Here is a 27,687-nt window from a genome sequence, read left to right on the forward strand (position 1 = left end):
CAAACTTGAAATGTTGAGAGAATGTTTTATTCACTCTCTTAAAATAGCTTCCAGGGGATGGGGAGGTACATTCGCTAACTGGCTGAAAAGATGGGCATGGGCAGTCCTAAGACACCTACATATCAACATGCAAAATGATACGGTTGTTCCCAAATATCTCCTACAGCTCCTCCCCCATACACTATTTGTTCACCACCCCTTATTACTGTGTTCCTTTTCTTGTCAGGTGGGCAAGTGAAGCATCGCTTGTAGCCACCTACCAATCTTGGAAATAAAGATGATGTTGTGGGGGGAGGGAGCCTAGCAAGCATCAAAATAGGTATGTAAAGTCACCCTCAGGTCTATAAGCATCACACTGAAAGACTAGTGATAGGTGCCTATTTCCAGTCCAGGTCAACAGGACATTTGCTCATTCAAAAATCCATTACACTTCAGCATTACTGTACATTAAAAAAAAAACTCAACTTAGAAATGTATACTGTTAACTACAGATTTCTGAACATATTCTTTTGCAGAATATACAACTTACACAGGCATTTTATAACAAAATACACATTTCCAAACATGTTCTATCCAAAAAGGTATTGTGGAATGTTGGAGGGCAGAAAACACACATCGGATGCATACAAGGGTCAGTAACAAAATATAGGCTTACCTTGTTTTGTGCTAGGGATACGTTCCCTGAAAACCTTGCATAAAGTGAATTTGTATAAAACAAGACCAAAACCAGGGGGAAAAGGGGGGCTGAGGATGATGTTTTTTGGTTGTTTTGAAAGATAAGATATCAAACTTTGTAACCTAAATGCATTTACAAAAATGCTCAAAACCTTTTAGAGTCTTATTCTCAAGCACTACATTACACACTCCCCCCCCATCTCATATTTTATGTACAGTGAAAGAATTTTCCCAATCTTTTGTAAAGCTGGTTTTCTAATGTGCGTGGTTCTCATGGCAGACAGAGAGATGGAATGCATCACGGCACTATGAATTTTATTAGCATTCTTCATTTTTTGTGCAGAGTAGATTCACCCAGGCTAAAAGCTTATCCTAGGGTTGAGGATCCTTCACCAGCTTCAGTGCGACTTAATATTTCCACCTTTATTTCTAGTGTTAGAGAGGTCCTTTTGGGTAAGGGGGTTGGACAAGATGTTGAAAGCCATTTGGACCCCACAATACAGTAGTAGCTATGGCAGGAATGGAACTAAGGACACACAACTAGAACAACAGCACAACCCAATGGTAAATGTGTAAGAGAGGATAGACAGGGATCTGCACAGAAAAATCCAGTTTTGACAGGGAGAAATCTTGATATATTTCTTGACCATTGGTACAAATGGCCTTTTTTTGGGAGGGGGGCTTCAAGTAATTGTTGACACCTGGTGACTACCTGGACTAGTCCCAGCAGTTTTCTTGGCAAGATTTCGGAAGTGGTTTGCCATTGCCTCCTTCTAAGGGCTGAGAGAGAGTGACTGGCCCAAAGTCACCCAGCTGGCTTGGTATGTAAGGCAGGACTAGAACTCACAGTCTCCTGCTTTCTAGCCTGGTGCCTTAACCAGTAGACCAAACTGGCTCTCAATAGCAAATGGACTATGCTGGCACAAATCACATAATAGCACTTTTTTCTCCACATAAAGTGATTTCTTGAATGAAACTGATCAATCGCATAATAGGAAATTTACATAAACAGAAATCACATAAAGGGAGGGAAACTGTATATTTGAATAAAAATGCTAAAAATATTTCATTTTATGAAGCTGGATTTTAATAGGAATTCTTTATTCATAATAACTTTATTATTAGTTTATTCTCAAGTTTCAAAATATTTTTAAAATAAATTCCCACTCTTACATTTCTTTTACTTAAAGGATAATTCACAGTTGTTTTGAAGTATTGCTTAAGTTGAAGCATTAGAAATACATTCCAAGTAAGTAGAAAAGTTTAAATCACAGCTTTTTAAAGAGTAATTTTGCAGGCAGTAGCCACTAGCTAGCTAGTATACATAAACTGGAGTATCAGATGATCGTTTTCTCATGTGACCATTTCCACTTCACATACAAATATAGAACATGACCATAAAAAGGAACAAAACATTCACTCTGCTAAGTAATTTATTGTAGTTGTTATAGGATTGACATGCCAGCTGGAATTATCTTCTTGGCTCTTGCTATTTTTGCATATACAGAGAAATGAAGGACTTCAAGATGGAATAAAATGTAAGCATTGCTGGCAAAAACATATCTCAGAAAAATCGCACTGAACACACGCTTCTTTGTGACTTGCTAAGCATGGATGCTACATTTAAGCTAACAAATCATAGATGCTTCAGAATACTAATGGTTTTGTTTTCTGTTATTAGTTTAGGATAAATTGCATAAATCCCCCTTCTCTACAACATTGCTTCTGAATATTTGCAAAGCTGTAAAGACACAATCACCAACAGATTATTCAGCTAATGCTTTACATTCTTAGAAAAAAACTGTCTGGAAAGCTCAATGACACAACTGCTTGCTTTTTTCAGGAGTCGTCATCTTATTATGCTTTTCTCTGCTCTGGGAATTCTAATTAAAATGAATGCTTATTCTACCTGTCTGGATTTTGCTCTGAGTTTGTGACATTAGCTTAAAAGTACAAGGAGAAACAGATGATGTCACATTGACAGAGTATTTTCTGTTCTGCTCCTATCAAGTTTTCTTTACGATGTAATGCACTATTTGGAAACTTATAACACATATTTCTTGCTTTCAACAAGGAGAAATGAAACTATCATACCACTTGCAGTAGAAAATGCTACTCAAATAACTGAACGTTTGTTGCAGAAGATTTATTTTGCATGACAGCTGTTTTATACACACACACACAGCTGTGTTAATTTCACACTATGATATATTCCAGTTTATTGTAATAACAGAAAAAAAATGTTGTTTTTCTTTTGGTTTGGAGGACTCATCATATCGTATAAATTAATCGATGTTACTAGAGGTTCTAAAATAGTAATATGTAAATTGGTGGCTGAAGCGTGGGAGGTCCAAAATTCTGGAGGATACCAAATTGCTTAATTGCTTGATTAAGTGCCATCAAGTTGGTGTCAACTCTTAGTGGCCACATAAATAGATAATCTGAATCTGGTCATTTGTGCCTTGAGTGAAAACTCTGGGTTGATTTGTTTGATGATCCATTTCTTTGTTTTCTTGGCTGTCTATGGTATTCTCAGGTTTTCCAACACCAAAGTTCAAAAGCATCAATACTCTTCCTATCCTGCTTCTTCAAAGTCCAACTTTCGCTTCCATAGGGTGTCACAGAGAATACCATTGCTTACATGATTCTGATCTTTGTAGGTACAGATACATCACAGCATCTGAATATCTTCCTAGGCCTTCATGGCTGCTCTACTAAATGCTAGTCTATAGCGTATTTCTTGACTGTTTATCCTTTTTCTGTTGATGGTTGATCCAGAAGGCAGAAGGTATCTACTACTTCAATTCTAAGGCTGTTCATTGTACCTGTTGTCATTAGTTTGGTCTTCTTTATATTTAATTTTAGTCCTATTTTTTAATTGTGCTCCTTGACTTTTATTACTAAAGCTTGCAGATCTTTTGCATTTTCAGCTATCATAGTAGTGTCATCAGCATAGCAGAGGTTATTGATGTTTCTTCCTCCAATTTTAAAACCACACTCAACTTCTTCTAATCCAGCTTTCCTTAATATACAATATTTATTTATTTATTTATTTATTAAATTTCTCTCCACCCACCTCCCCCTAATGGAGGACTCTAGGAGGCTCACACAAAGCTTTAAAGCAATAAATATATATAAATACATAAAACATTAAAAAATTATACAAAACATTACCAAAAAAGGAGGAGAAAGTCCGAGAAGATGATGGATCTGGGGCTGAAGACAGCAGACCTCTATGGGGCTAGCCATCCCCACGCTTGATGTATTCCCTCCCCACCCCAGGCCAAGTCGCAGAACCAGGTCTTCAAAGCCCTCTGGAAAGCCAGGAGTGAGGGGGCCAATCTCACCTCCGGGGGCAGAATATTCCAAAGAGCAGGGCTGCAGCTGAGAAGGCCCGCCTTCTGGATCCCGGTAATTGGAGTTCTTTTACCGAGGGGGTCTGAAGCATGCCCTCTCTGTGTGATTGGGTGGGATGGGTTGAAGTCATGGGGAAGAGGCGGTCCCTTAGGTAACCTGGTCCCATGCTATGTAGGGCTTTAAAGGTGATAACCCAACACCTTGAATTGGACCTGGAAGCAAACTGGTACCCAATGCAGCTCGCGGAGCAACGGCATTACGTGGGCCCTTCTTGGGCCTCCCAAAATAGCCCACACGGCTGCATTCTGGACCAGCTGTAGCTTCTGGATACTCTTCAAGGGTAGCCCCATGTAGAGCGCATTGCAGTACTCTATATGGAAGATAACAAGGGCATGAGTGACTGTTCGAAGAGCATCCCGATCCAGAAAAGGGAGTAACTGATGCACAACCTGTGATGGAATGGAATTATGAAGGGCAGACTCAGGGAGGGAAACATGCTCTTTCGTCTCCTGAGGGACGAGGAAGAGATAAGAGGATGAGGCTGGCACCTCCCTGAGGAATTCACTCTGTTTTGACTGGCTGACTTTGGGAACTGAGTTTCAGTCTGGGAAGATTCTTGCTAGAGGTTGTAGCTAATAAACATTGCTGAACTGAATCTGCATGGTTTCCTGGAGTTCCTTGGGCTAGGCCTGACACAACCCGAAGTTGTGCAAAGGCCCTCCTTGCCATGGCTGCCCCCTGCTGTTCGAGCAGGAGCTGCGAGTCTAGGAGGACCCCCAGATTATGCACTGGGTCTGTCTGGGGCAGTGCTACCCCATCCAGGACCAAAGATGACAAAGTCCTGGATACAAAGGAGCCATTAACCCACAGCCACTCTGTCTTACCGGGATTCAGCTGAAGCCTGTTTTTCCCCATCCAGACCCTTACAACCTCCAGGCACCGCGAAAGGGCAGTCATGGCATCACTTACCTCACCTGGGATTTGTTGTTCAGTTGTTAAGTCGTGTCTGACTCTTTGTGACCCCATGAACCATATTGCGCCAGGCCTTCCTGTCCTTCACTGCCCCCCTGAGTTTGCTCTGTTTCATGTTCATTGCTTCAGTGATGCTATCTAACCATCTCATCCTCTGCCGTCCTCTTCTCCTTTTGCCTTCAATCCTTCCCAGCATCAGGGTCTTTTCCAAAGAGTCCTCTCTTCTCATTAGGTGACCAAAGTATCTGAGCTTGAGCTTCATTATCAATCTTTCCAATGAGCAATCAGGGTTGATTTCCTTTAAGATTGACTGGTTTGACCTCCTAGCAGTCCAGGGGACTCTTAAGAGTCTTCTCCAGCACCACAGTTCAAAGGCATCAATTCTTCGGCACTCAGCCTTCTTTATGGTCCAGCTCTCACAGCCATACATTACTACTGGAAAAACCATAGCTTTGACTATGCGGATCTTTTGACAGAACTCTATTAGCCTTTGCCCTGCTTCATTTTGTACTCCAAGGCCAAACTTGCCTGTTATTCCGATTACTCCTTGACTTCCTACTTTAGCATTCCAATCCCCTATGATGAAAAGGATATCTTTTTTTGGTGCTAGTTCTAGAAGGTGTTGTAGGTCTTCATAGAAGCAGTCAACTTCAGCTTCTTCGGCATCAGTGGTTGGGGCACAGACTTGGATTACTGTGATGTTGAATGGTTTGCCTTGGATACGCACTGAGATCATTCTGTCGTTTTTGAGGTTGTACCCCATTACTGCCTTTCCCACTCTCTTATTGACTATGAGTGCAACTCCATTTCTTCTAAGGGTTTCTTGGCCACAGTAGTAGATATAATGGTCACCTGAATTAAATTCACCCATTCCCGTCCATTTCAATTCGCTGATTCCCAAGATGTCGACGTTCAATCTTGTCATCTCATGTTTGACCACATCCAGCTTGCCTTGGTTCATAGATCTTACATTCCAGGTACCTATACGATATTGTTCTTTACAGCATCGGACCTTCTTTTCACTTCCAGATACATCCACAGCTGAATGTCCTTTCGGCTTTGGCCCAGCCGCTTCACTCTTTCTGGAGCTACTTGGAATTGCCCTCTGCTCTTCCCCAGTAGCATATTGGACACCTTCCGACCTGAGGGGCTCATCTTCCGGTGTCATATCTTTTAGCCTTTTAACATTGTCCATGGGGTTTTCTTGGCAAGGATACTGGAGTGGGTTGCCATTTCCTTCTCCAGTGGACCACATTTTGTCAGAACTCTCTGTCATGACCTGTCCGTCTTGGGTGGCCCTGCACGGTATAGCTCATGGCTTCACTGAGTTACGCAAGCCCCTTCACCACGACAAGGCAGTGATCCATGAAGGGGATCACCTGGGATAGAGATGTATAATTGAGTATCATCAGCATATTGAAGATACCTCATCCCATGATGACGGATGATCTCGCCCAGCGGTTTCATGTAGATGTTAAAAAGGAGCGGAGAGAGAACCGAACCCTGTGGCACCCCACAAAGGAGGGGCCGGGGGTGGGACCTGTCGCCCCCTATCACCACCGATTGGGATTGGCCCTGGAGAAAGGAGGTAAACTAGCACAAAACTGTGTTGCCCACCCCCAATTCCCTGAGCCGTCCCAAAAGGATAGCATGGTCGACAGTATTGAAAGCCGCTGAGAGATCAAGGAGAGCAAGGATGGTCACACTTCCACCATCCCGCTCCCGCCAGAGATCATCCATAAGTGCGACCAATGCCATTTCCATTCCATAACCGGGCCTGAAACCTGACTGAAAAGGGTCCAGATAATCCGTTTCCTCCAGAACCCTTTGGAGCTGTGATGCCACCACTTTCTCAACCACCTATAAACTGAATAAATAAGGGGAGAGTATACAGCCTTGTCATACTCCTTTGCCAACCTGGAGCCAGTCTGTCTTGCCATGTTCTGTCCACACTGTAGCTTTCTGACCTATATATAGGTTTAGCATAGGACAATGAGATATTCTAGGATTCCTATTTTTCTAAGCACATTCCACAGCTTGATATGATTGCATAATTGAATGCCTTTCTATAATCAATGAAGCACATAGTGACTTCTTTTTGGTATTCTTTAGCTTTCTCAATTATCCAGCATGTATCAGCAATAATGTATTGTGTTCTTTGGCTTTTTCTAAAGCCAGCTTGAACATCTGGCATCTCTTTTCCCATGTAGGACTCTAATCTGTGTTGGATGATCCTAAGCATTATTTTGCTAGTACGTGAAATTAAGAATATTGTATGATAGTTTGAAAGCTTGTACACTCTGTTAAGTCTCCTTTTTTTGGTACTAGAATGTAGACTGACCTTTTCCAATCTGTGGGCCACTGTGTTGTTCTCCAGATTTGCTGGCATAGCTTGATTAGAACCTTTTCTGATTCTGATTCTGTTGTTTGCCATATTTCTGTGGGCATTCCATCAGTACCTGTAGCCTTCCAGCTTGGTAAGGACTAGAGTTCTGATCTAACTTCATCTTCTAGTATTATAGGTTCATGTAAGTAGAGGATATCTTCTAAGGTGTCTTGGATGTTTACATCTCTATTGTACAGTATTTCACTATATCCCTTCCATCTTTGATCATGTCTGTTTCCATCTTCAATATTTTTATAGATATTGTTGTAATAGTGCTTCTTGTCTCTTCAAATAGCTCTCTGAAACTCTTTGTTAAGTTCCTTTCTTATCCAAGATTTTTACCTTTCTTGGCTCTGGCTTCTCTGCTCTTCTTGACAGTTTGTTCTGACATCCAGTTTGCTTTCTTCTGTTTCTTCATCTTTGGCAGTCTCTTTTCACATTCATGCTTAATTACACCTTTAGGTTCATTCCACAGTTCCTCTGGTTCTCTTATCAATGAGATTCAGGACTTCCAAGTGATTCCTGATGTTCTTGAAAATGATAGATATATGCTCAAGGTCACATTGTGGAAACTGCTTGGCTTTCTTCTTCTTCAGCTTAACTTGGAACTTACATATGAGCAGTTTGTGTTCTGTTCCATAGTAGCACCTGGCCATGTCTTTGATGCTATAATTGAGCTCCCCTACCTCCTTTTAGCAATAATAAAGTCAATTTAATTTCTGTGCACTCCTTCTGGTGATGTCCATGTACAGAGGCATTGTTTTGGTTGTTTGAAGAAATCATTGTAGTGGCAGAAATTAATAAGTCATTCTCCTGCTTCATTTTGGTTTCCTAAACTGTGCAATCCAACTACTTTTTCCTCCTTAGTATTTCCAACTTTGGCATTCCAGTCTCCAATCACAAGTAGCACATCTTGCTTGCATGTTCTGTCAATTTCAAATTGAATTTGATCATAAGACTCATCAACCTCCTCTTCTGCATCAGTGGTTGGAACAAAGTCTAATTGATATTATTTGATCACTGATTGCACTGTAGCCAATCGCTGTTCTTGCTATGCATGTTTTAACTATATAAGCAACAACATTCTTCTTTGTTTTTCATATCGTGAGTGATAAACAGCCTGATCTTCTGACTGAAAGTATCTAATCCCAGTCCATCTCAATTCACTGATGCCTAAGATGTCAATTTGTAGTCCTTTCATTTTATCTTTCACTGTGTTGAGCTTCCCGTGTTCATGCTTCTTACATTCCATGTTCCCACTGTATTTATGTCTTTGCAGCTTTGGATTTTCTTTTCCTGCATGGCAACATAAGCATCTAAACATCCCAAAGGCTTTAATCTAGTCACATCATAAATACCATTAGTATTCCAAAAGATCATCCTCAGCTCTTCCTCAGTAGCATGTGAGTGCCATCCAACTTGAGGGCCCATCATCTGGCACTATATTGTCAATTATTTTATATTTTCTATCCATGTGGTTTTCTTAGTAAAATACAGGAGTGGTTTACCATTGCCTTCTTCTGCACAGTATGAATTGATGCCTTTGCCATTGTCAATAAAGTGATCGTCTGCCTCTGGCATCTTCCTTTATCACTGCTACCCAATATAGGTGCCTGGTTGCTTTAGCTGGGCAGCTGGGGTGACCTTCACGCCTTGGGTGACCGTGCTGGGAATATATACTCTTGGTATACACTCCTGATGTTCTTCACTCATACATCCCAGGAACATCTCCCCATCACGATGAGGCAACACAGCAGGACTTGTCAATGGACAATTTGTCAGTGGACAAATTCAGAAAAAAAACCAAACTAATGTCTTCAGAGAGAAAATACACAGTGAAATCTTAATTAAACTTAGCCTTCATTTATCTTGATATGTATTAAGTCTGTCAACATCTTACAAAAGATTATTGGAGAGAAATTCCATCTCTGTAGAGTTTCATAGCTGCTCTGATATAAACTGTTTTTTTTTTCTTTTGGACTTTTACTGCTTCCATTGCTGTACTTGGATTATTATTCCCATAGCACAATGATAATTATCTTAAAGGATTGATTTTTCTTCTTCCCTTTACCCTACCTGAATGAAAAGGAATTGAATCATAATAAAGATGGGTAAATTATGTAATTTCTATATTGGAATCAACCTGCTAGCTTATGTTTTGTAAAAAAAAAAAAATTACACTCACACTGCACATAGCAGAGCTTTCTCCAATATCAGATTTGATGCTATATGCCCCAGTATTAGGAATGCTAAATTTGCTTAAATAACTTAAGACAGCCCCTTATGATTATCTTGCAACATCGCACTAAATCATGGTTTGTTTTCACCGGAGCAGATGTCAGTCATACTATGTTTGTGCATTTTATGAACGTATGGTTTGCTAAATCATAATTTGTTGAATATGGCATTAACTGGCTGTGTTTACATATTATAACTATGGTTTGCAAATCTCAATAAAGTTTTCACAATATACACAGTCAGCCCCAAACAAATCACATGGTGGTTCTCTGCAAAGTATGAACCAGCTATGTATGTGCATATATATGTATGATAACTTTTACATGTAATTAAGTTGTCATTTAATTAAAGTGTCTTAATTCTTTATGACTTTATCAGAACTATTGCCCAGAGAATTAAAAGAAATTTCTAGATATTTCCAGATATTGGGAAGGTATTAATGTGACCACAGTAACTTTATTTATGGGACTCCTACAACTTCCCCCAGAAGTTCCTCTGCCATTCTCTAGGGCAGGGTTTCTCAACTCTGGCAACTTTAAGACATGCGGACTTCGACTCCCAGAATTCCTCAGCCAGCATATGAAGTCCACACGTCTTAAAGTTGCCAAGGTTGAGAAAGCCTGCTCTAGAGTGTGTTCTTTTGTTCCGGGCATACATCCAACCCAACCACTGGGCTCCAGGACCCAATCATTTTTATTTTTTAAATAAGTATAGGCACAAAGACTTTCTTTTAAATAAAATGAAGCAAAAGGCTGATTTTTTTTTTTTTTTGCTTTACAACTTCCCATTTTTAGAAACCAACCAACCAACCAAACTTTAACATTTCAGGTGATCATAAACATTTCTTACCTCCTGAGGTTCTTGATAATGTGAGGTCAACCGAAGAAATGCCCTTTGAGCTTGGAAAGCTGCACGAACCATTTCTGCCTAAGGGAAAGAGGTGAGTAAGGGGGTAAGCTATAGCATGTTCACCATAAAAATATGTACTTATTTATGTAAGCTATGAATCAGTATTGTAAACAAGCACTTTTAAATGGACTTTCTCTACCTGAGACATTTATGGTCCCATAAATAAAGCTATCCAATCCTCTTTGATTTGCAAATCCTACTTATCTAAACCCATACCCATACACTCTAACCAAGCCAAAGTGTGGTTTCTAGTAATGGCTAGCAGAGAAGCACGCTTCATAACATAAAAGCAAAGGTGAGATTTTAATCTGACCTAAGTTCATCAGTTTTCCACATATTCCTGGCAGAAACTATTTCTGTTTTCATTCACATCCTTTTACAGGTGATCTGTTTTCTTGTGATGCCATTTGTGGGTGAGCTTAATATATATGAGCACATTTTCCCAATGTTTTATTTGCAATGATGTAAAATATATAGCTTATAGAAAAATGAGACATTACCAGGTAGAACCAATACATATATTTATTTTTAAATCTTTTTTTATATAATATTTTTATTAAAGTTTACAGGTACAAAATTTTAAAAAATCTTTTTTAATCTCATTTAAGAGAGTCAATGAAATTTAAGTTAAAGAGATTGTGAGTGTTTAATTTAAAAGAAAAAAGAAAAAAAAGCAAAATTAGCATTTTTATAATTTTATAAATTATCAGTTGTATGTAGAGAATAGAGAAATTTATTTTCTGTCTCACTATATTAAATCTTAGATTCTTCCAATAAATTATATACAGGGCAAGCAAAAAGAAACCATTTGCACACCATATGTAATTTACTTATAAATATAATTTATGAAAGTATATATCTGCATCTTTATAAGGAAAGCATTTGAACTTTCTTTTATTATCTTTATTTATTTATTATTATCATCATCATCATCATCATTTCAACCTTCATATCGTAGAGGATTTCAATATCAGCTCAAACTGTTGTCAAGAACATTTAAGATAGTTGTAGAAACCCTTCATTCCAACACGAATATGAACAGTTGTATCACAATAGCATTGTGGAAAAAGCTCAAAGTGTAAATCATTTCAATGAACCTCTCTATAAATGGCTCTGTAATGGCTTTAGAAAAACATTGGACAAATCTGTGCCAAAGGAGACTCTGAACCAGCGTACAGAAGCCTTGATTCACTGATGAAGGGTAATCAACTGAAACTAAATCCAGACAAGACAGAATTGTTCTTGATTAGAGCTATGGCATACTGAGCACGGCTATTCATCCAAATCTAGATTGAGCTGTATTTCTCTAAAGAATCAGAGGGATGGGATAAAGCAAAACAAAAAGAAATAATCACCCCAAGATGTATTGTTGCTTGAGAGGAAAGGCAATATGATGCCCACATGTGTGCACACCTGCTCACCCTCCTTGTTTTTTGAGCTGAACAGGTGGCTGAATTTTTCATTGCTCACCAGTGACAGGACAGCATTCTCCATCACAGCTTCATGGCTTGAGGGTGTGAGACATGACTAGCTTCATATATGACTTGCTTCATATAGCATGCTAAACCCTAACACAGTTTGTTGGTTTTAGCTGAGCATGTTCTATCTAACCTTAGCTAAATAATCCATGACAGCATGATGTGTGAATCCTGTGTCAGCAGCAAACAGAGCCCTGCAACTCTCCTTTTCAGAATCTGCTGCTGGAGTGGCCTCCTCATTGTCTCTAATACTAGGGTCAGACCTGTTATTCTATAATAGCCCATCTTTTATTTGTTTTTATGAGTAAGTCTGACAGAGAAATTGTCACTTGTTCCACTCTCACTTATTATTGCAAACATTCCCTTGACAACTGTGGCTATCATTCCTCCTTTAGCCAAACTTGATACAGGCGCTTATCGCCACACATCTTATCAGGTCCCCAGTTCAAGAAATGGTTCAGAATGAAGCCCTGACATTTTGGAAGCTATACATTATTACAGTAGGTTGCAAGTTACTAACCTAAACTAGGTATAATGAATGATGCTTTCAGCTTTGTAATGTTTACTAAAAACAAACTCCCCAAATAATTACTTGAACTGAATTGGGATCTTTCAGAACACTTACCTACTAGTAAAGTAATTTAGAATAATATTTTTGTCATCAGTAAATAAAACTAAAAGCAGTCACCGATTTTGGGTTTTTCCCTTCAAATATATACAGAGATGTACAAGCATTTGCAGGCCTTGATGGCTTTTTGCATGGTCCATAAAACTTCTAAGAAGCCTGACTTAGTGTGGAAAAGATATGTTGCTATTAGAAGTGACGAAACAGATCTTGACAAAGCTAACTGTGATGGGAGAGGGGGGAAGGGGGATAAATTATTGTCCTTTACAATCTTAATCAAAGCCTCAGTTTCCCATAGTGTAGAAAGTATGATCAAGCCTATGATAGCACCAAAATATGAGTGGATTTTAACAAACTACTTTTCTCTACTTCTCTCTCATATAGGGAGGGTTCGCACATTGTTGTAAGCTATGGTTCACTGACTAAGCTATGGTTGGTTCAATTTATCCATCATGCTGTGGTGCCCCAGTTTTATCAGGTAAGGGGAGCTGAAGCCAAGAAACACTGGTTTTCCTTCATGGTAACTATACTCTGGAACAGCCTCCCTTTAGAAACAAAGCTAGCCCCATTGGTGATGGCCTCCTAGAAGATTGTGAAGAGCAAATTCTTCTGGAGAGCTTTAGGGGAATGACCCCACAACATTCCAACAGCATTTTATTAACTGGTTTACTGGCATTGTGCATTACTTATGATATATTCATTTTATTTTTTATTTTTATTTCTTTTTGTTATTACAGAAACTATATGATAAGCCATGTGAGTCAACTGCAATTTGGTGGAATATAAGTTTGATAAAGAAATAAGGAAACAAACTTTTGGTAACTGGAGGGTTGCACTAGGTTTTGCATGCATGTTGAAAACTGTACTGTACTTCAAAACAGGCAAGGACAGAACCTCAAGTAACCTTGATTTTTGAGGGTGTCTTTGGAGTTTTTAAGGGGTGAAATAGTTGGCCCCCCTTAAAGAAAATCCCAAATTTGGGGGGATCACTCTGTTGAGGGGGTCTTTGGGCTGAAATAAACTTGCTGGCATGCTACGTGCAACCATAGGCAGTCTGTGCCAAGCTACAGCCCAAAGTTTCCACAATGGCCGGATTCAACAACAAGTTAAATCAAAATCAAAAGAAAGTATTATTCAAGGGTGGGAGTGGGGGAACCATTTAAGAATCAAGAAACCTGCCCCCATTCTAATGAGTATCATACACACACACACACACACACACGAGTATTATATCTATATCTATATCTATCTATATCTATCGTAGATAAATAGATACAAAATGAGCATGTGCCTAAACATGTGTGTTTTTAAGTGTATATGTGTGTGGGTCACCACCAGCCCTGTCAATTCCTTTGCCCCTAAAGAGTTCCATGTGAACCGGTATGTTTCTGAGCCAAAAAAAGTGGCTCCCCCTTCAATATATAGTCCAGTAAATTATAGTTATTTTAATTAAAACACTTGCTATCCTGTGCTTGAAATTTAGAAGTTAAATCACAACACTTACTATTTCTAGATAGAATTTAAAAAACTACAGATGAATAAACAATCAAAATCAATATCAATTAAATTCCTAGTTCAACTGAGAATACAATATAATTAAATAGACCACATTGGGTAAATTAAACTCACAAGGTCTGACATAGATACTCTTGTTCATGTTAGTGCAATCTTACATATGTTTAACATTTTTATATTTTTATTGCTTTTTAATTAATAACAAAAAGAAAATGAAAAAGAGCAAAACACAATGATAATAATGATGAAGATACATAAATTGTTAAAAAGAAAAAAAACATTAAAAGTGCTTTATAAAAAAGTGAAAGAAGTACGACAAAGAAAAATCCATAGTATATCTCATTATAACAGTAAACAGTTACAATTCTATACATACTTATCTAATGCATATATTATTCAAATGTGCATGTATTTCTAATACATTTATATGACTATCATTTTTTCAACCTACTATATTTTCTATAAATAAGTCCCATATTTCATTATACTTGTCCGTATAAAGTCTACATCTATAGGTAATCTGCTCATAAGTGGCAAGTGCAATCAGGTCTTCAATCCATTGAGTAAATGGGGCCATACAATTACCTTTCCAATGCTGCAATATCAGTCTTTTGGCCATAGTAAGGGCATGGAGAATTCATTTACGTTGGCCAGTTGTCAAGTTCCATGTACTAGGTATGTAATTCAAGAGAATATTATCCTCTGAAAATTTTAGCTTTCGTTGCACAATCACATTTATATGGTTGACTACTTTCTCCCAAAACTTAGTAAGTATAGGACATTGTAAAAACATGTGTTTTATAGAAGCATTGTTCCTCCAGTAAGTGTGCATAGGATTACATGAAAAAAAACCCTTAAATGTATTCCATGACATAATATAATGTTTCAACTCTTGTTTATATGAAAGAAGCAGCAGCCGTGCATATAACGCATAGGATATGTGGCCTATAAGATATGTAGAAGAAAAGCATTCCTTCTTTGACTTGTTAAGGTAAAGCAGAGATACTGGATCAAGTCCAGTGAGAGCTACCATGGCCTCTATTTCACAATGCAGATTAAGTCAGTAAACTTTCAGAAAATTTGTTACAGGGTTAAAAAATGATATAAATACACTATGCAGGACAATTCCTAATCTCATTGTGCAAATATATGAGTTTATTATCTTGTCTAGTTATTTTACAAACTGGAGCAAATCAGACTTGATGCTACTAGGCCTTAGTAATAATTTTGATATGTTTAGGGGTTGACCTTCAGATTTTAGGAAATGTTTTCAATTAGCAAATTCAATACAACTAAAAGGAGATCTAGATAGATGGTCTGGAACTGAATATTTGGGAAGAAATATAAGTTTAGTTAAATTGAATTTAACTCTGAGAATGCATTATATTGTAAGTGGTCTTCATATTTATACTCCTTCACATTATTTCAAACAGATTTATAACTGAATAACTTTCTCTGGTGGACCATTGTTCAATTATTACATTATGTAAATTATAGTTGCCTCTTGGGAAAGGTGGATTTAACTTTCCATAAATTTAACTCGATTTCTGGTAGGAGTAAGGAAGTTCCAAATTCAGCTCCTTTTTTGAGCTTGGCTTGAAAGCTATTACTTCACCCTTTGAAATTTCAGCAAGTACTGGACCTTAGAGAGTCCAGTGGGAGACCCACCTTTTTGTGAAAATTAAAGCTACATAATTAGGATCTAAAATAGGAAGAAATGCTTACGTGAGTCTTCACATCACCATCAAGGATCTTGCTATTCTTTATAAATTCAGCTAGACTCCCATTCATGAGTCTATCAAAAGCTTCAACATATGGCGCTACCTCTGTGGAAGAAAACAATTTCACTTGAACTGGCTAAAACATTACATTCAGGATCTTTATTTCACAATCTAAAATGAAATATTATACAACTGGAAAAGCATCTTGTAAACTCAATTGCTGCAGAAGCCAATACAGCAAATCTATTGTATGTCCAGATGTAAATTATTCTTGGATGGATTCTTGATCCTGGCCTATGGCATCTTTGTCCACACAGAATACTTGCTACGTAGTATGGAAAAGCTACAATTATGAAATTTTATAACATTTATTTTATAACATGTAAAAGTTTATTTTATTTGTTCTGAAATAAATTTAAGATGAGCTACTTCCAATCTTTAAGCTCTAAAACAAGGTTCCTTTTCTGGACCCGTATATTTAAACCTTACCTACTTTTTAAGTAATAAAGTAATTAAAATAAAGCAAAGTAATAAAACAGGTTAGATATTGTTGACTAACATACATCAATTTCCAAAGATGCAGCATCTAGCTATAAATCTGACTGAAAAGGAGAATGGAAATAGTTTACATTTAAGACCAAATTTTGATCTCTTATGTAAAACAGGAGGATTCTTTGAGAACTACCTTTTTGTACTATAATTTAACATGTTTCAATATATCTATGTATTGATACATTGGCATTTGATAAAGTAAACATAAAAATGGGAAGGGAGAAGTGTGTGTGTTCTAACAACCACCATATCTAGAGTATCAGACTGATGTTGTATTACATTTTTTTAACACTGGGCTCTATGGGTGGAATCCAAATGAATTGTTCTAGAAGTCCTTCTGTCTTTCAGACAAGAAATCAGCAACTCCAGCTCCCCCATCAATCTCTTGTACATGCTCCAAATATGTTCTGGAGAGCTGGGACATTTTTTAAAGATATGGTAGATTGCAATGTAGAGGAGGGGAAGACATATCCTATTATGAGATTCTATAAAACTCTTAGATTTGTAACTGTTTTTAGTCAACCATGCTGTTGGAGTAGATGAACTATGCGACATGGAATTCATTTTGAGAGGTAGAAGATATACGTCTTCAGTTATTTTCACTATTTGACTTGTAAACTCAATACTATATGTGAATACAATATAAGGACTGCAGAGCCCCTTTATTCAGCTGCATCTGATCTTCATTAGCTTAAAACCACTAAATGTAATTTTAAGACTGGTTAATGAGAAGGGATGAATGCAGGCAATAAATATATTTATTTAAAAGACTGGATGATGCTTTAAAAAATGGGGTTTTTTTAATCTCGAATGTTCTCAGTTTTTGCCCTGATCACATTTTCTTTGCTCTGCCAAGAAGAATGCATCTCTGAATACATTCCACAGCATTCACATTCAGCTGATACCAAAAATGTTACAAACCTATAATATTAAAAAAAGTATCTTATATTTAAAAAAGTATCTTTTTTTAAAAGTTGAAGCAACTGTACTCGACAGAGAATAGGGTGGGGAGGAGCTGGGGTTTGGACTTGAGAATTGTTGTAAGCCGCCCAGAGTCACCTTGTATGAGATGTGACAGATAGATAGATAGATAGATAGATAGATAGATAGATAGATAGATAGATAGATAGATAGATATCAATGTGATGTAAGAGTGAATGCAGGTCATCTAAGAGATGCAGGTCTTCCAGGAAACTAAAAAGTGATTGCCTCTTTAAAAGGATTGGCAACTGCAGGAGGAGCCAACTGTGTGGGATGCAGCATTCAAAGTCCTGGAGAGAGTACCAACTCTGGCTGCTAACACCATGAATCCTTTGGAAATAGCTGAACAGACCATTCTGGCTGGCCATGTAAGAGTCTTCTGAGCTGGATAACATGCCCTGAGCCATAGCTGATGTCTGGTTCAGCACCAGAGGCAGTGACCTAAATGCACTGGACCTGCAGAGCCAGAGGGGGATTTCCTTCAAGTGAACTCCGTCCATCAAGTGTGATGAGTTCCACCCCAGAGATGAAGAGAGACCAAAGCTGGGCATTATGGGGCTTCAGAAGCAAGTGTCAGAAGTATGAACTATTGCCTATTATGGTCTCCTATTATCAGGCTAGAACCTTTGACCATTAACAAGAAATGGAATTGGAAGGCCTGTCCTGATCTCTAGTGCAAGCAAAACATGGATCTTTGGGCTGCCCTGATTTAGTCATGGGAGAAAAGAGAGGCCCTGCAGATCATCATCACTAGCAGTGGGATTCCCTTTCTGAGTATTTCAGGGTCTTCTCCTCCCTTGTCCTTCTAACCCAATATGGAAAGTCCCAGTATGAAGTCCTAATATGGAAAGAATACAATAGAAAGTTTCGGGAGAATTTGGGTGGCAGCTTGAAATTATAGATTTGTTTTTTAATTATGTGATTGCCAGCTCCTGATAAAGAGACATGGCCATTCCAGCAGCAGAGAATCTCAGTTTGGAGTTGACCAGTGGGTGGGGGAAATTCTCATTGCACAATCCTGCTTTTTCCTAGCCCAGACTTAGAAGAAAAGATGTGACATGTGGGCCCTTCTCTGTGGAGGCTATAGGGAACTAAAGCAGGAGCCTCTGTTTTTGGCAAACATAAAGTCCAACAAGGTATCTACAGTGAAAATCTAATACATTAAACCTAGGTAATAAAAACAACCACTGAACACAGAACCCTGCCCCAACACATGATTGGCAGCTGGTTTCCCTGCCTGTAGATGACACTGGGTGGGAAGGGAAGGGATGGCAAGGAAGTCACCAACTGCTGCCCTGAAGCTATCCCACATTGAACTGTGTGTAGGCAACAACAGTAATTGCCCCTGAGGCTGAGGCATGGCAGAAGTAAGCAGTTGAGGAAGCACTTTCTTCATTGATGTACTTTTTTCCCAACTCAGAGATGGGAGGAAAGCACATTACTGCTGACATGAGGAATAGCTTTATTTTGATTGAATCATATAAACCGGTGTTTCTCAACCTTGGCAACTTGAAGATGTGTGGACTTCAACTTCCAGAATTCCCTAGCCAGCATGGGCTGGCTGGGGAATTCTGGGAGTTGAAGTCCAGATATCTTCAAACTGCCAAGGTTGAGAAACACTGATATAAACATTCACAAATCAATGCACCTAAACATGAATAAATGCTGTGAAATATTACAGTACTACATTGAGCTGACTGCATTGTATTGTAATCTATCACTTGCAGGATCACTGGATCAGTAGTTTGTTAGCTGAGTTTTTCTTTTTCTAAGTTGGCACATAGCTGTGATGTACTGCTTGGGGTGGATTATAGAAATACAATGGAAGAAAACCATTGTCTTGATGAAAAAGACTACGCAAAAAATAAAAAATAAAAAAAATAAAAAACCTTCAAACTAATAAACAATGAAAATGAAATATTTTAGGGACCCAAGCACATTTTTAATTTAATGTCAAATGCATAGCTATGCAAAACAAATCTTAGTAAACTAGAAAATAATCTAGAAAATTGGTATTTTCACTTTTGCAACATAGATCTCTTCTGCTAATTTCTGTTTTACTGTACAGTGGCGCAGCAGCTTAATGACGCTGAAAGTTGCCGGCCAGAAATGGTCGACGCTTCAGCGGTTCGAGTCCAGCCTTCGCGTTAAACAGGGTGAGCTCCTGTTTCCTCCCCAGTTCCTGTCAACCCAACAGGTTGAAAACTCACGTGAGTAGACAAATGGGTACTCTCACTCTGGTGGGAGGAAAAATGCTGGCGGCGCCTTGCAAAAAGGAGTTGGGAGCAGTTGCCGGTAAGCGCGAAAAACCGTGTGCGCCCGAAAAGGGCGCGAAGCAACGGAAACCCCGCCTCCTGCGCTTGCCAGCTGGGCTCTGCTCTAGGAAGGAGGCTCTGGCAAACCACTTCCGAAAAACAATTGCCTTGAAAACTGCAAGGACTCGTCCAAGCAGTCACTGCAGGGTCAGCAATGACTGAGCGCAGAAAAAAAAATTATTTACAGCATAACAATCAAAACAGTAATGTTGAAAGATCAAAAGAAACTTGAAACATCAACAGTGTGATTAATTGATGAATTACACATCTTTTCTGCAGATCATAAAATTATGATTAAAATATTAATATTCCTTATAGGTAATTTAAAAGTATGATGGAAGCAGTTGATTATCTTTTAGCTTTTTTTTTCAGAACAAATGTTACTACCACATGCCATTTAGTTTTTCAGTTTTCAACCTATCAAATAAAAAATAGTTTCTGAAACAATAAAATCATACCTCCATTGAATCCATTGATAGTTCCAGCAGCTCTGTGTGACTCTGACAACAATGATTCAAGCCTAATTACAGCATTTTCCAATCTTTCTATCAAAGCCACTTCTGCCATTCTGAAAAAAAGAAAGGTACACATAGTACTAGCTGTTACATGAGAAGTGTGGATTTTAAAGAACCATAGAATTATAAAAAGAGGTGGGGCTTAATCGTCCAGTCATGTCCACCATTCTGAAACCAGTGACCATCACTGCAGACAGCCCTCTGCATGGAAGTGGATAAATGTTGGCAAATTGTATCTTTTTTTTTTCTTTTTTAATTAACATTTCACATCAGTTAGCATCTTAGAAGTAGAACCTATGGAGAAAATATCCAGACTTGGCTAAGCTCCAAAATTTAAGTTTTCACATCTTGATAAAACTGCTTCTTTTAATCACATTACATGTGTTAACCACCTCACAAATGCAACAAGGTCTTTGTGATCTCCCAACAATTTAGCTAATATCTACTGTAAATAAGGTAATTATCACTATCTGTAATTTCTGCATGTCCTTTTCCTGTGATTTCACTGTTTACAATTTCTTTTCAATGGAAATTAGGAGGAAGTGTCCCCAGATATGCTCTGAAAGACTGAGACACCTCAGAAGTGTTCTTTTTGGCTGTAAAATGTATTCAGGTTGTCTTTAGATTAAGTCATTTCTTTTCATTTATTTGGAACTAATGGATACTTCTTAGTATTTTCCCCCAGCACCCTTGATGACCTCCCATGCTACTCCAGAAGGTCACTCATTCTATGTAGAACAGCTCTGTTAACCAATGTTGCACTGAACTTTGTAAGTAGCTCCTTTACAATAGGTTCTTTGCATATCTATGCCCAAGTACTACAGCTTCCAATAGCTTTTTGTTTTTCAGAAAATCAAAGATTTATATGAACTGAAACAAGCTTTCAAGTCCCTATAAAGCTGTTCTTTCTTGATTGTATGCTCTCTAATATAATCAAGTTTATTTCAGTTCTGAAATCAAGCAACTGGGAGCCAAACCATGCATGACACAAGAGATCAGATCTTCCATCCATAAGTACTGATCTGATCCAGCCTATCATGCTGCTTTTAAATAAACCACTGGAAATCTGTCATGTCATAAAAAGACCATAAAAAAAGCAAGGAGAGTCAGAGGCTATGTTCCATAAAAACTTTGGGTTGCAGAAGAGATAGGTTTAGTAGAGATTTAGACTGCAGTCCTGCAATAAATACCTGAAAATTTGATTATTGTTCATTTATGCATTTGGTCAAACACCATTATAATTCTATTTTCATTAACATAATGACTTGAATTTTGGAGCTAACAGAATTTGCTATGCAAAACCCTTCCATTATCATTCTGAAAGAGAAAATATTCCATAGTTTTATTTCAACCTTCCTTCAAGCTTCTTTACTCAAAACGTCTATTGTTTCAATTAGAAAAACAACAGCAGCATTTTCTCATGCCACCACATTTTTTAAAAATCTTAATATTTTTGGAAGACTGCTTTAGCAGATTACTACTTTGAGCAAAATAGTGGGGAATCTCAAAGGACCCTGGTTGCTTTCTTCCCATAGAATTCCAGATAAAAGTAGTTCTCATTTAGCTACCACAATTGAGACCGACAACTGTGAAACTGCAACTATGCTTATGATCTTACTTCAGCTTTCCTTTGCTTTACAGAACTGTGAAGGTCGTAAATGTGAGGACTGATCATAAAGTTTCTTTTTCAAAAAAAAAAAAAAGAATTAACTTCCGACCCTCCTTGCAGGAGATATAAGTAACAATATACATAAACTCTTGTTCTAAATTCACAAATCCCTTCCATTATTTCTATTAACCCATATTATTTCTAATCCTCAAATCTGTGCAACTTGGTTTAATTTTTTCTGTTTCCCGCAAAAAGTCCAAAAAAGGTTATACATATAAAAATCTTACAGTTGTTATATATAAGAACAAAAATCCATAACTTTTATAACAAATATATTTAACCTTAATCAAAAATAGATCCATTTTATAATCCAACTTATCATTTTCTCTAAAAACAAAAAACCAATATCTCATTATAAATCCACCTCTGTATATATAAAAGCTTTACATTTGTTATCATATATAAGAACAAAGATCCATAACTTTTATAACTAATATACTTTAACCTTAATCAAAAATAAATCCATTTTATAATCCAATTTATCATTTTCTCAAAAAAAAAAACAACCCAGAAAAATCTCTCCCCATTTATACACAAATCTCTAAAACCTCACCATTCAATCCTGGTCACAAGAACATCCCATTAGTAACTACCAAAAACCTCAACATATATATTAACCATAATCAAACAAGTTCACTTTATAAACCTTCTGTTTACTTTTTAAAAACTTGATCTTTAATCCTTTGAAATAGTATCCCCAAATGGATTTCTTATCATTTTCTGTTTATCTCCTCTCAAATACAACTTTCCTGATTGTATGTCCTCTTGTATTATTATATCACCAATTGGTTTTAATTGTAAATCTATTTTGGCTTCTTTTTCCATGTCACACTTCTTTTCTCTCAGCTTCAGCAAAGCCACATTTTCTGATCCTTTCTCCAATTCAAGATCTCTGGTCTCTGCTTTATTTTCCAGCACTTCCACACTTTCAGTAACTGCTTCATTTCTCCAGACCTTTGTTTCATCTCTCCAGCTATTTGTTTCACATAACTGTCCATCCTGTCTGCTCCTTCTTCCATTTCCCTCCCAAAGTTACAAATTTGGCCCCTAATTCATCAAACATTTGTTTAAGCAAATTTGAAGCATCCATTTCTTTCAGTACTTTCCACTAGCCATACTCTTTTCATTTTTTTCTTCTCCTTTACAACAAATATTTTAAATGCAAGTGAAAGTAAGCAGTTGGTTCATATACTCTGGAGTCTTTCAAGCTAGAATTCCAGGCAAATATCAAAAGAAACAGAGGGATCAGGTTACAATCTTCTTGTTTTAAAAATCCAACCAATCCACAAACATGATCTAACAAAACAAAATACTTTCTCATAGAAAAAATCAGACCTCTTTATTACAAATGGAGTTTTCTATTGAAAAGAAAAAAAAAACCCTTGAGTAAATAAATCTTCTCTTTGCACTGTAAATCTTTAAAAATCCAACTTTCATTCAGCTTTTTGCAAAATTATTCAAAATCAAATTAAAACAGTTTCTGCTTTTAAAAATATAGTCCCCAAAATAAGGATAAGCCCCAAGAGATTTACTTATCTGTTGCAAAGGAAGGTCTGTCTTAGATTGAAAAATAATCAGAATCCTAAGTGGTTAGAAATGGGGATGGTCGGCTCTGGTGTCCATAGAAAGTCTGCACCACAGCTGTGAACGAAGATGGGTCTCCAGCCTCCCTGCGACTCAACCCAAAAGCTGTTTTCTTTTCTCTTTTTCTTGCTTTCTGCACTTTAGATCTTTACTATCTCTTTATTCTAATTTCTTTTTTTTCTTTCTCTTAATAAAGTTACTATAAAAAAAGTAAAGTTACTTTTTCATCACTGTCACATCTGCAAACAGTTGCTAAACAAGGCAGTCACTAAATGAGGAATACTTGTATGTATCTGCAAGATTAACAAGTTAGGGAAAGCATGCAGAGCATGGCTTCTGGGGTTTTTTTTTAAATCCCTTTAACTACAACTCCACTCTGGGACATGGGATTGAGAAGAAGAGGGCTTGCAATGGAGGAGTCAGCAACATTCTGAGCCACTACCCAACTACCAAAGGGATGCACTGGATCAATCTGGGCCATTTTTTTTACTGAATTTTTATTTTGCTGACTTGTCGTCTCCTGGGAAATTTGGTCCTGTTCTGGTCAATTATCTTGCTGATGGACAAAGAGAGTTCCAAGCTCTGTTACAGAATTTTTTTCCAGCATTCCATTAGGCTTTTAACAATAAAACACAACTAGAAATTCACTAAAGGAGCATAGTAGGTTGTTATTTCAAACACAGAAATAATCAACAGAGTTAAGCAGGCACTCCCTCTGTCATACACAACACCCACACACAGATGCAAAGATGCATCACTAATAAATTCAAATCACTTCCTAAGGGTTATCTTAGGAATTTATTGGAGAGTTGCAAGTAATGGGGGATTTGCTCTCTCGAGTTCTAGACAAATGACGCATTTCAGGCTTTATTTTTTTAAAAAAGACAGACCCTATGCTGACGGCTTCAACTCTTGAACAACCATGAAATAAGCTGTACTTAAGGTTTCTAGGACATGTTTAAAACCACCTGCCTGTCTATTTACCTAACACCATTTAAAAAATGGATGGTTTGGCATGTTCACCATAAAAATATGTACTTATTTATGTAAGGTGCCTGAAGACACTTTCTCAGAAATATTTAAAGGAGCCCTGGAAAATGATTCAGTATCTCAAAGATAGCAAAACTGGGTATAAGAGTAAAAGAATAGTAACTTACCAAGGTGAACTAGAATATCTATGGCTGCAGCAAACATTGAATTCAACTACCTGCTGATATCTAGAATAATTTCTAGACCACCATCACAATGTGAGTTAATTACAATATACAAAAATACATAAAAATACCAGCTAAATGTAGGGCCAAGGTTGTCCAAAGAGGGGAGGGAGAGAGGGAAATGACATGTGAATAATGATGTCATTGTACAACTGCTACAAGTTGTACCAGATGTTACAGACACCACTGTGTAGGGCTATTTTTGTTCAGATATTTGAAAAGAAACAAATCAAGGAATAGTCTTAACCTTCTATTATAATTTCATTAAATGCTAGAAAACTAAGGTGTTTTTTTTTAAAGATGCATAAAATCCCTAAGACCTTCTTAAGTCCACAAGACATCTGCACATTCAACTCACTAAGAAAGTATTTCCTTGCAATTGAATCAGTCATCAAGAGTAGTAGGAAACAAATACAGTAGGACTATAATATGAATATAGAACTACTACTCTCACTATTTTGGTGGGACAGGAGCTTCTTCCCAATACTGTTAAAAAGCTATGAGATAAAAATCTGGACAATTCCTGCTTTAGAACACCACTGCCAGAAACACATATTCATATGAAACCACTAAAAAGAAAGAAAGAAATGCACATTGTTTTACATATGGGTATAATATCTTTTGATGCTGTAACAACCGGAGTACTTTGTAAAAATGGCTGATTTAAAGTAACCAAGGCAACTGTTTTTCTCATCTATCCCTATGACCTTTAGTGCTGCTTTTTGTATCATCATGCACAGATGCTTATTTTTTGACTTGTTTTATTTTCTCTTTGCAGCCAATAAAGTGTAACATTTTAAGTATCTCCTCTATCAACAGTTATGTAAAGTTAGGAGGACCCTTTTTGCCATGCACTAATCAAATATTCTGAAGTGCTTGGAATCCATTTAATTACATGCCACAAGTCCAATTACTGGAAGGAAGCAAATTACCTTGTTAAAATCCAATAACAGCAAGTATTCCAGTTGATCATCCATCCATCCATCCATCCATCCATCCATCCATCCATCCAATTTGTATGTCACCCAGCTCCTGACAATTCTGGGTGGCCTAGAATTTAGTGAATGGAGAATCAAAGAATGAATGGTAAGTCTGTAATGTCTTCTATTCCATTCAAAATTCAAATAAATGTAAAGATGTACGTATATGCAACACTATTTTGAAAGCTAATAGAAAAAAAATTCCCTAATTCTTATTCCAACTCATCATAATTACTTCAAATCATGTACAGGAAAAACAGGATAAAGATTGTTGTCTATGCACTGTTCACTCTAAATTTCCAGAACTGAAAGTTGTTTCTTCTACCAATGATGAATTTCCTGATGAAAAATACAGCTATATTTAAAACATCTTAAGATAATTAGCTTCAAAGGAACAGCACATAATTCTACAACTCATAGTAAAGCCGCTGCATACAAGCAGACTGAAATATTTTGCTTAAATGATGCCAACTTCATACTCTTAGTATTTGCAAAGAAATTTGGTATAGCTACAGATTGCTTGACTTGAAGTAAATACTGATGACAAGTCAGGAGAGGGAAGAGTGATTCAGTCTTACTTTTGTGCACATTTACCAGAATAATTTACCAAAGTATACAGAAATGTAGTTATGTAAGTCACTTGCCAATGGCCAGAATTTTAAATCAAGAAAAAGTTTCCTTTATTCCACAGCTATACCAGTAGTGCTTGGTTAATGACAGTAACTGGGACCACAAACTCCATTGCTAAATGACACGATCGTGAAGCACAATGTCATGTGACTGAACCAACTTATGGCAGTTCTGGCAGTTCCAGTTGTTAGGAAAATCCTGCATGGTCATTAGGCGTGACATCATGTAATCGCCATTTGCGACCCACTTCCCCATTGACTTTGTTTGTCGGAAGCCAGTTGTGAAGATTGCAAATGGCAATCATGTGACTGTGGGACACTGTGACCATCATAATTGTGAGCTGGTTGCCAAGTGTCCAAATTGCGATCATGTGACCATGGGGACACTGCAACAGCTGCAACTTCGAAGATAGGCACAAGTCTCCTCATTCAGTACTGCCATAACTTTGGTCGCTGAACAAATGATTGTTAACCAAGGACTACCTATACCCAGTTTTCAGGCAGTTTCATTCTCTATCCCAAACTTTTATAGCTACTGTATCTCCTTCAGTTAGGATTTTGAAACTGGTATCCACCAAATGGGAAACATGTGAGGTTGGCATATCTGGTCTGCACAAATATAGGTACCCACTAGGTGACAGCAAAGAGTTACACATTTTGGTATCTCTTTCCTGCCATCTAGTGGTCACTTGGCCCAGAAATGGCAACTCTAGAATCATGTAGTTTGTCATACCTGAAAGACACCAGGTTCATAAACCTTGTATTGTTACTGTGCTGAATAAAAACAGAGAATAGTCCAGTGTAGGAGAAGATTCAAATGGGCTCACAGCTTAACCTTCTATCCCTTTTGAATTAGCACATCCTTTCCATTTCTAATTATGAACAAATGTTTACACAATATTTTCAGTCCCTAGTAATCATCCGAGATTTATAGCTTTTAGTTGTCCTTATTACAGTAGTTTCATTTGAACAGAATGAACATCCATCCTCTGGCTGGTTTTTTAGGTTCTATTCCAGTGCCTATGTTAGATGCCCAATTATTAATAATGCTTATCTTATTAGCTTATTACCTTATTAGCTGTAGTACAGCGGTGAATTATTTTATTTATTAATTTTAGAGGCGAGCCAACTCCAGAAGACTCTGGATGGCTTGCATTATAGAAGACAATAAAAACAAAACAAAATCATGAATGTCTATAAGGATAAGCACAACAGTGCAAAAAACACCCCAAGGAAAGAACCAGCAGGCTCAACAGCCACTCTGCCCCCATGCGTGGGGGCAAAATCAAGTTTTAAGGAACGGCTCTTTATATTTTTTTATTTAATAAAGCTTGTTTTATTCCTGTACCAGGATGGGAGCTTGGAAGAAGTG

The 27,687-nt window shown here is 37.5% G+C and overlaps 2 protein-coding genes across 4 annotated transcripts in view; one reads left to right on the plus strand and one right to left on the minus strand.

Annotated features, from left to right (window-relative positions):
- CAP2 (cyclase associated actin cytoskeleton regulatory protein 2) overlaps positions 1–27,687 on the minus strand; it is a 53,791-nt gene that overhangs the window by 22,164 nt on the left and 3,940 nt on the right. For 2 of the 3 annotated variants that reach the window (XM_007421603.4, XM_088130824.1), the window contains exons 2-4: positions 20,183–20,292; positions 15,881–15,981; positions 10,478–10,555 (exon numbers count right to left, since the gene is read on the minus strand). In XM_007421603.4, coding sequence (XP_007421665.1) covers positions 10,478–10,555; positions 15,881–15,981; positions 20,183–20,291 — 288 coding nt within the window. In that variant the 5' untranslated portion in view covers position 20,292. Of the gene's footprint in view, positions 1–10,477; positions 10,556–15,880; positions 15,982–20,182; positions 20,293–25,638; positions 25,755–27,687 lie in introns of those variants that run through there. The other variant, XM_025173128.2, reaches the window with a different exon arrangement.
- Positions 1,893–25,642, plus strand: LOC112541862 (uncharacterized). Its single transcript, XM_088130826.1, has 5 exons — positions 1,893–2,213; positions 10,457–10,568; positions 13,025–13,118; positions 19,478–19,619; positions 25,485–25,642. The coding sequence occupies exons 2-5, from the start codon at positions 10,516–10,518 to the stop codon at positions 25,496–25,498; spliced, it is 303 nt and encodes a 100-aa protein (XP_087986952.1). The 5' UTR covers positions 1,893–2,213; positions 10,457–10,515; the 3' UTR covers positions 25,499–25,642.

This window comes from Python bivittatus, unplaced genomic scaffold (assembly GCF_059951505.1).
Source record: "Python bivittatus isolate LINGU-HERP-01145 unplaced genomic scaffold, Pbiv_v1 ctg000840_np1212, whole genome shotgun sequence".
Classification (NCBI taxonomy): Eukaryota; Metazoa; Chordata; class Lepidosauria; order Squamata; family Pythonidae; genus Python; species Python bivittatus.

Excerpts from the sequence above, each read along its gene's own strand:
- LOC112541862 (XM_088130826.1), top strand. The coding sequence starts at position 10,516 with ATGCCCTTTGAGCTTGGAAAGCTGCACGAACCATTTCTGCCTAAGGGA. Across the intron at positions 10,569-13,024 it reads TTTCTGCCTAAGGGAAAGAG|GGAGGGTTCGCACATTGTTG; the intron begins GTGAGTAAGGGG and ends TCTCTCATATAG. Across the intron at positions 13,119-19,477 it reads TGGTGCCCCAGTTTTATCAG|TGGCGCAGCAGCTTAATGAC; the intron begins GTAAGGGGAGCT and ends TTTACTGTACAG.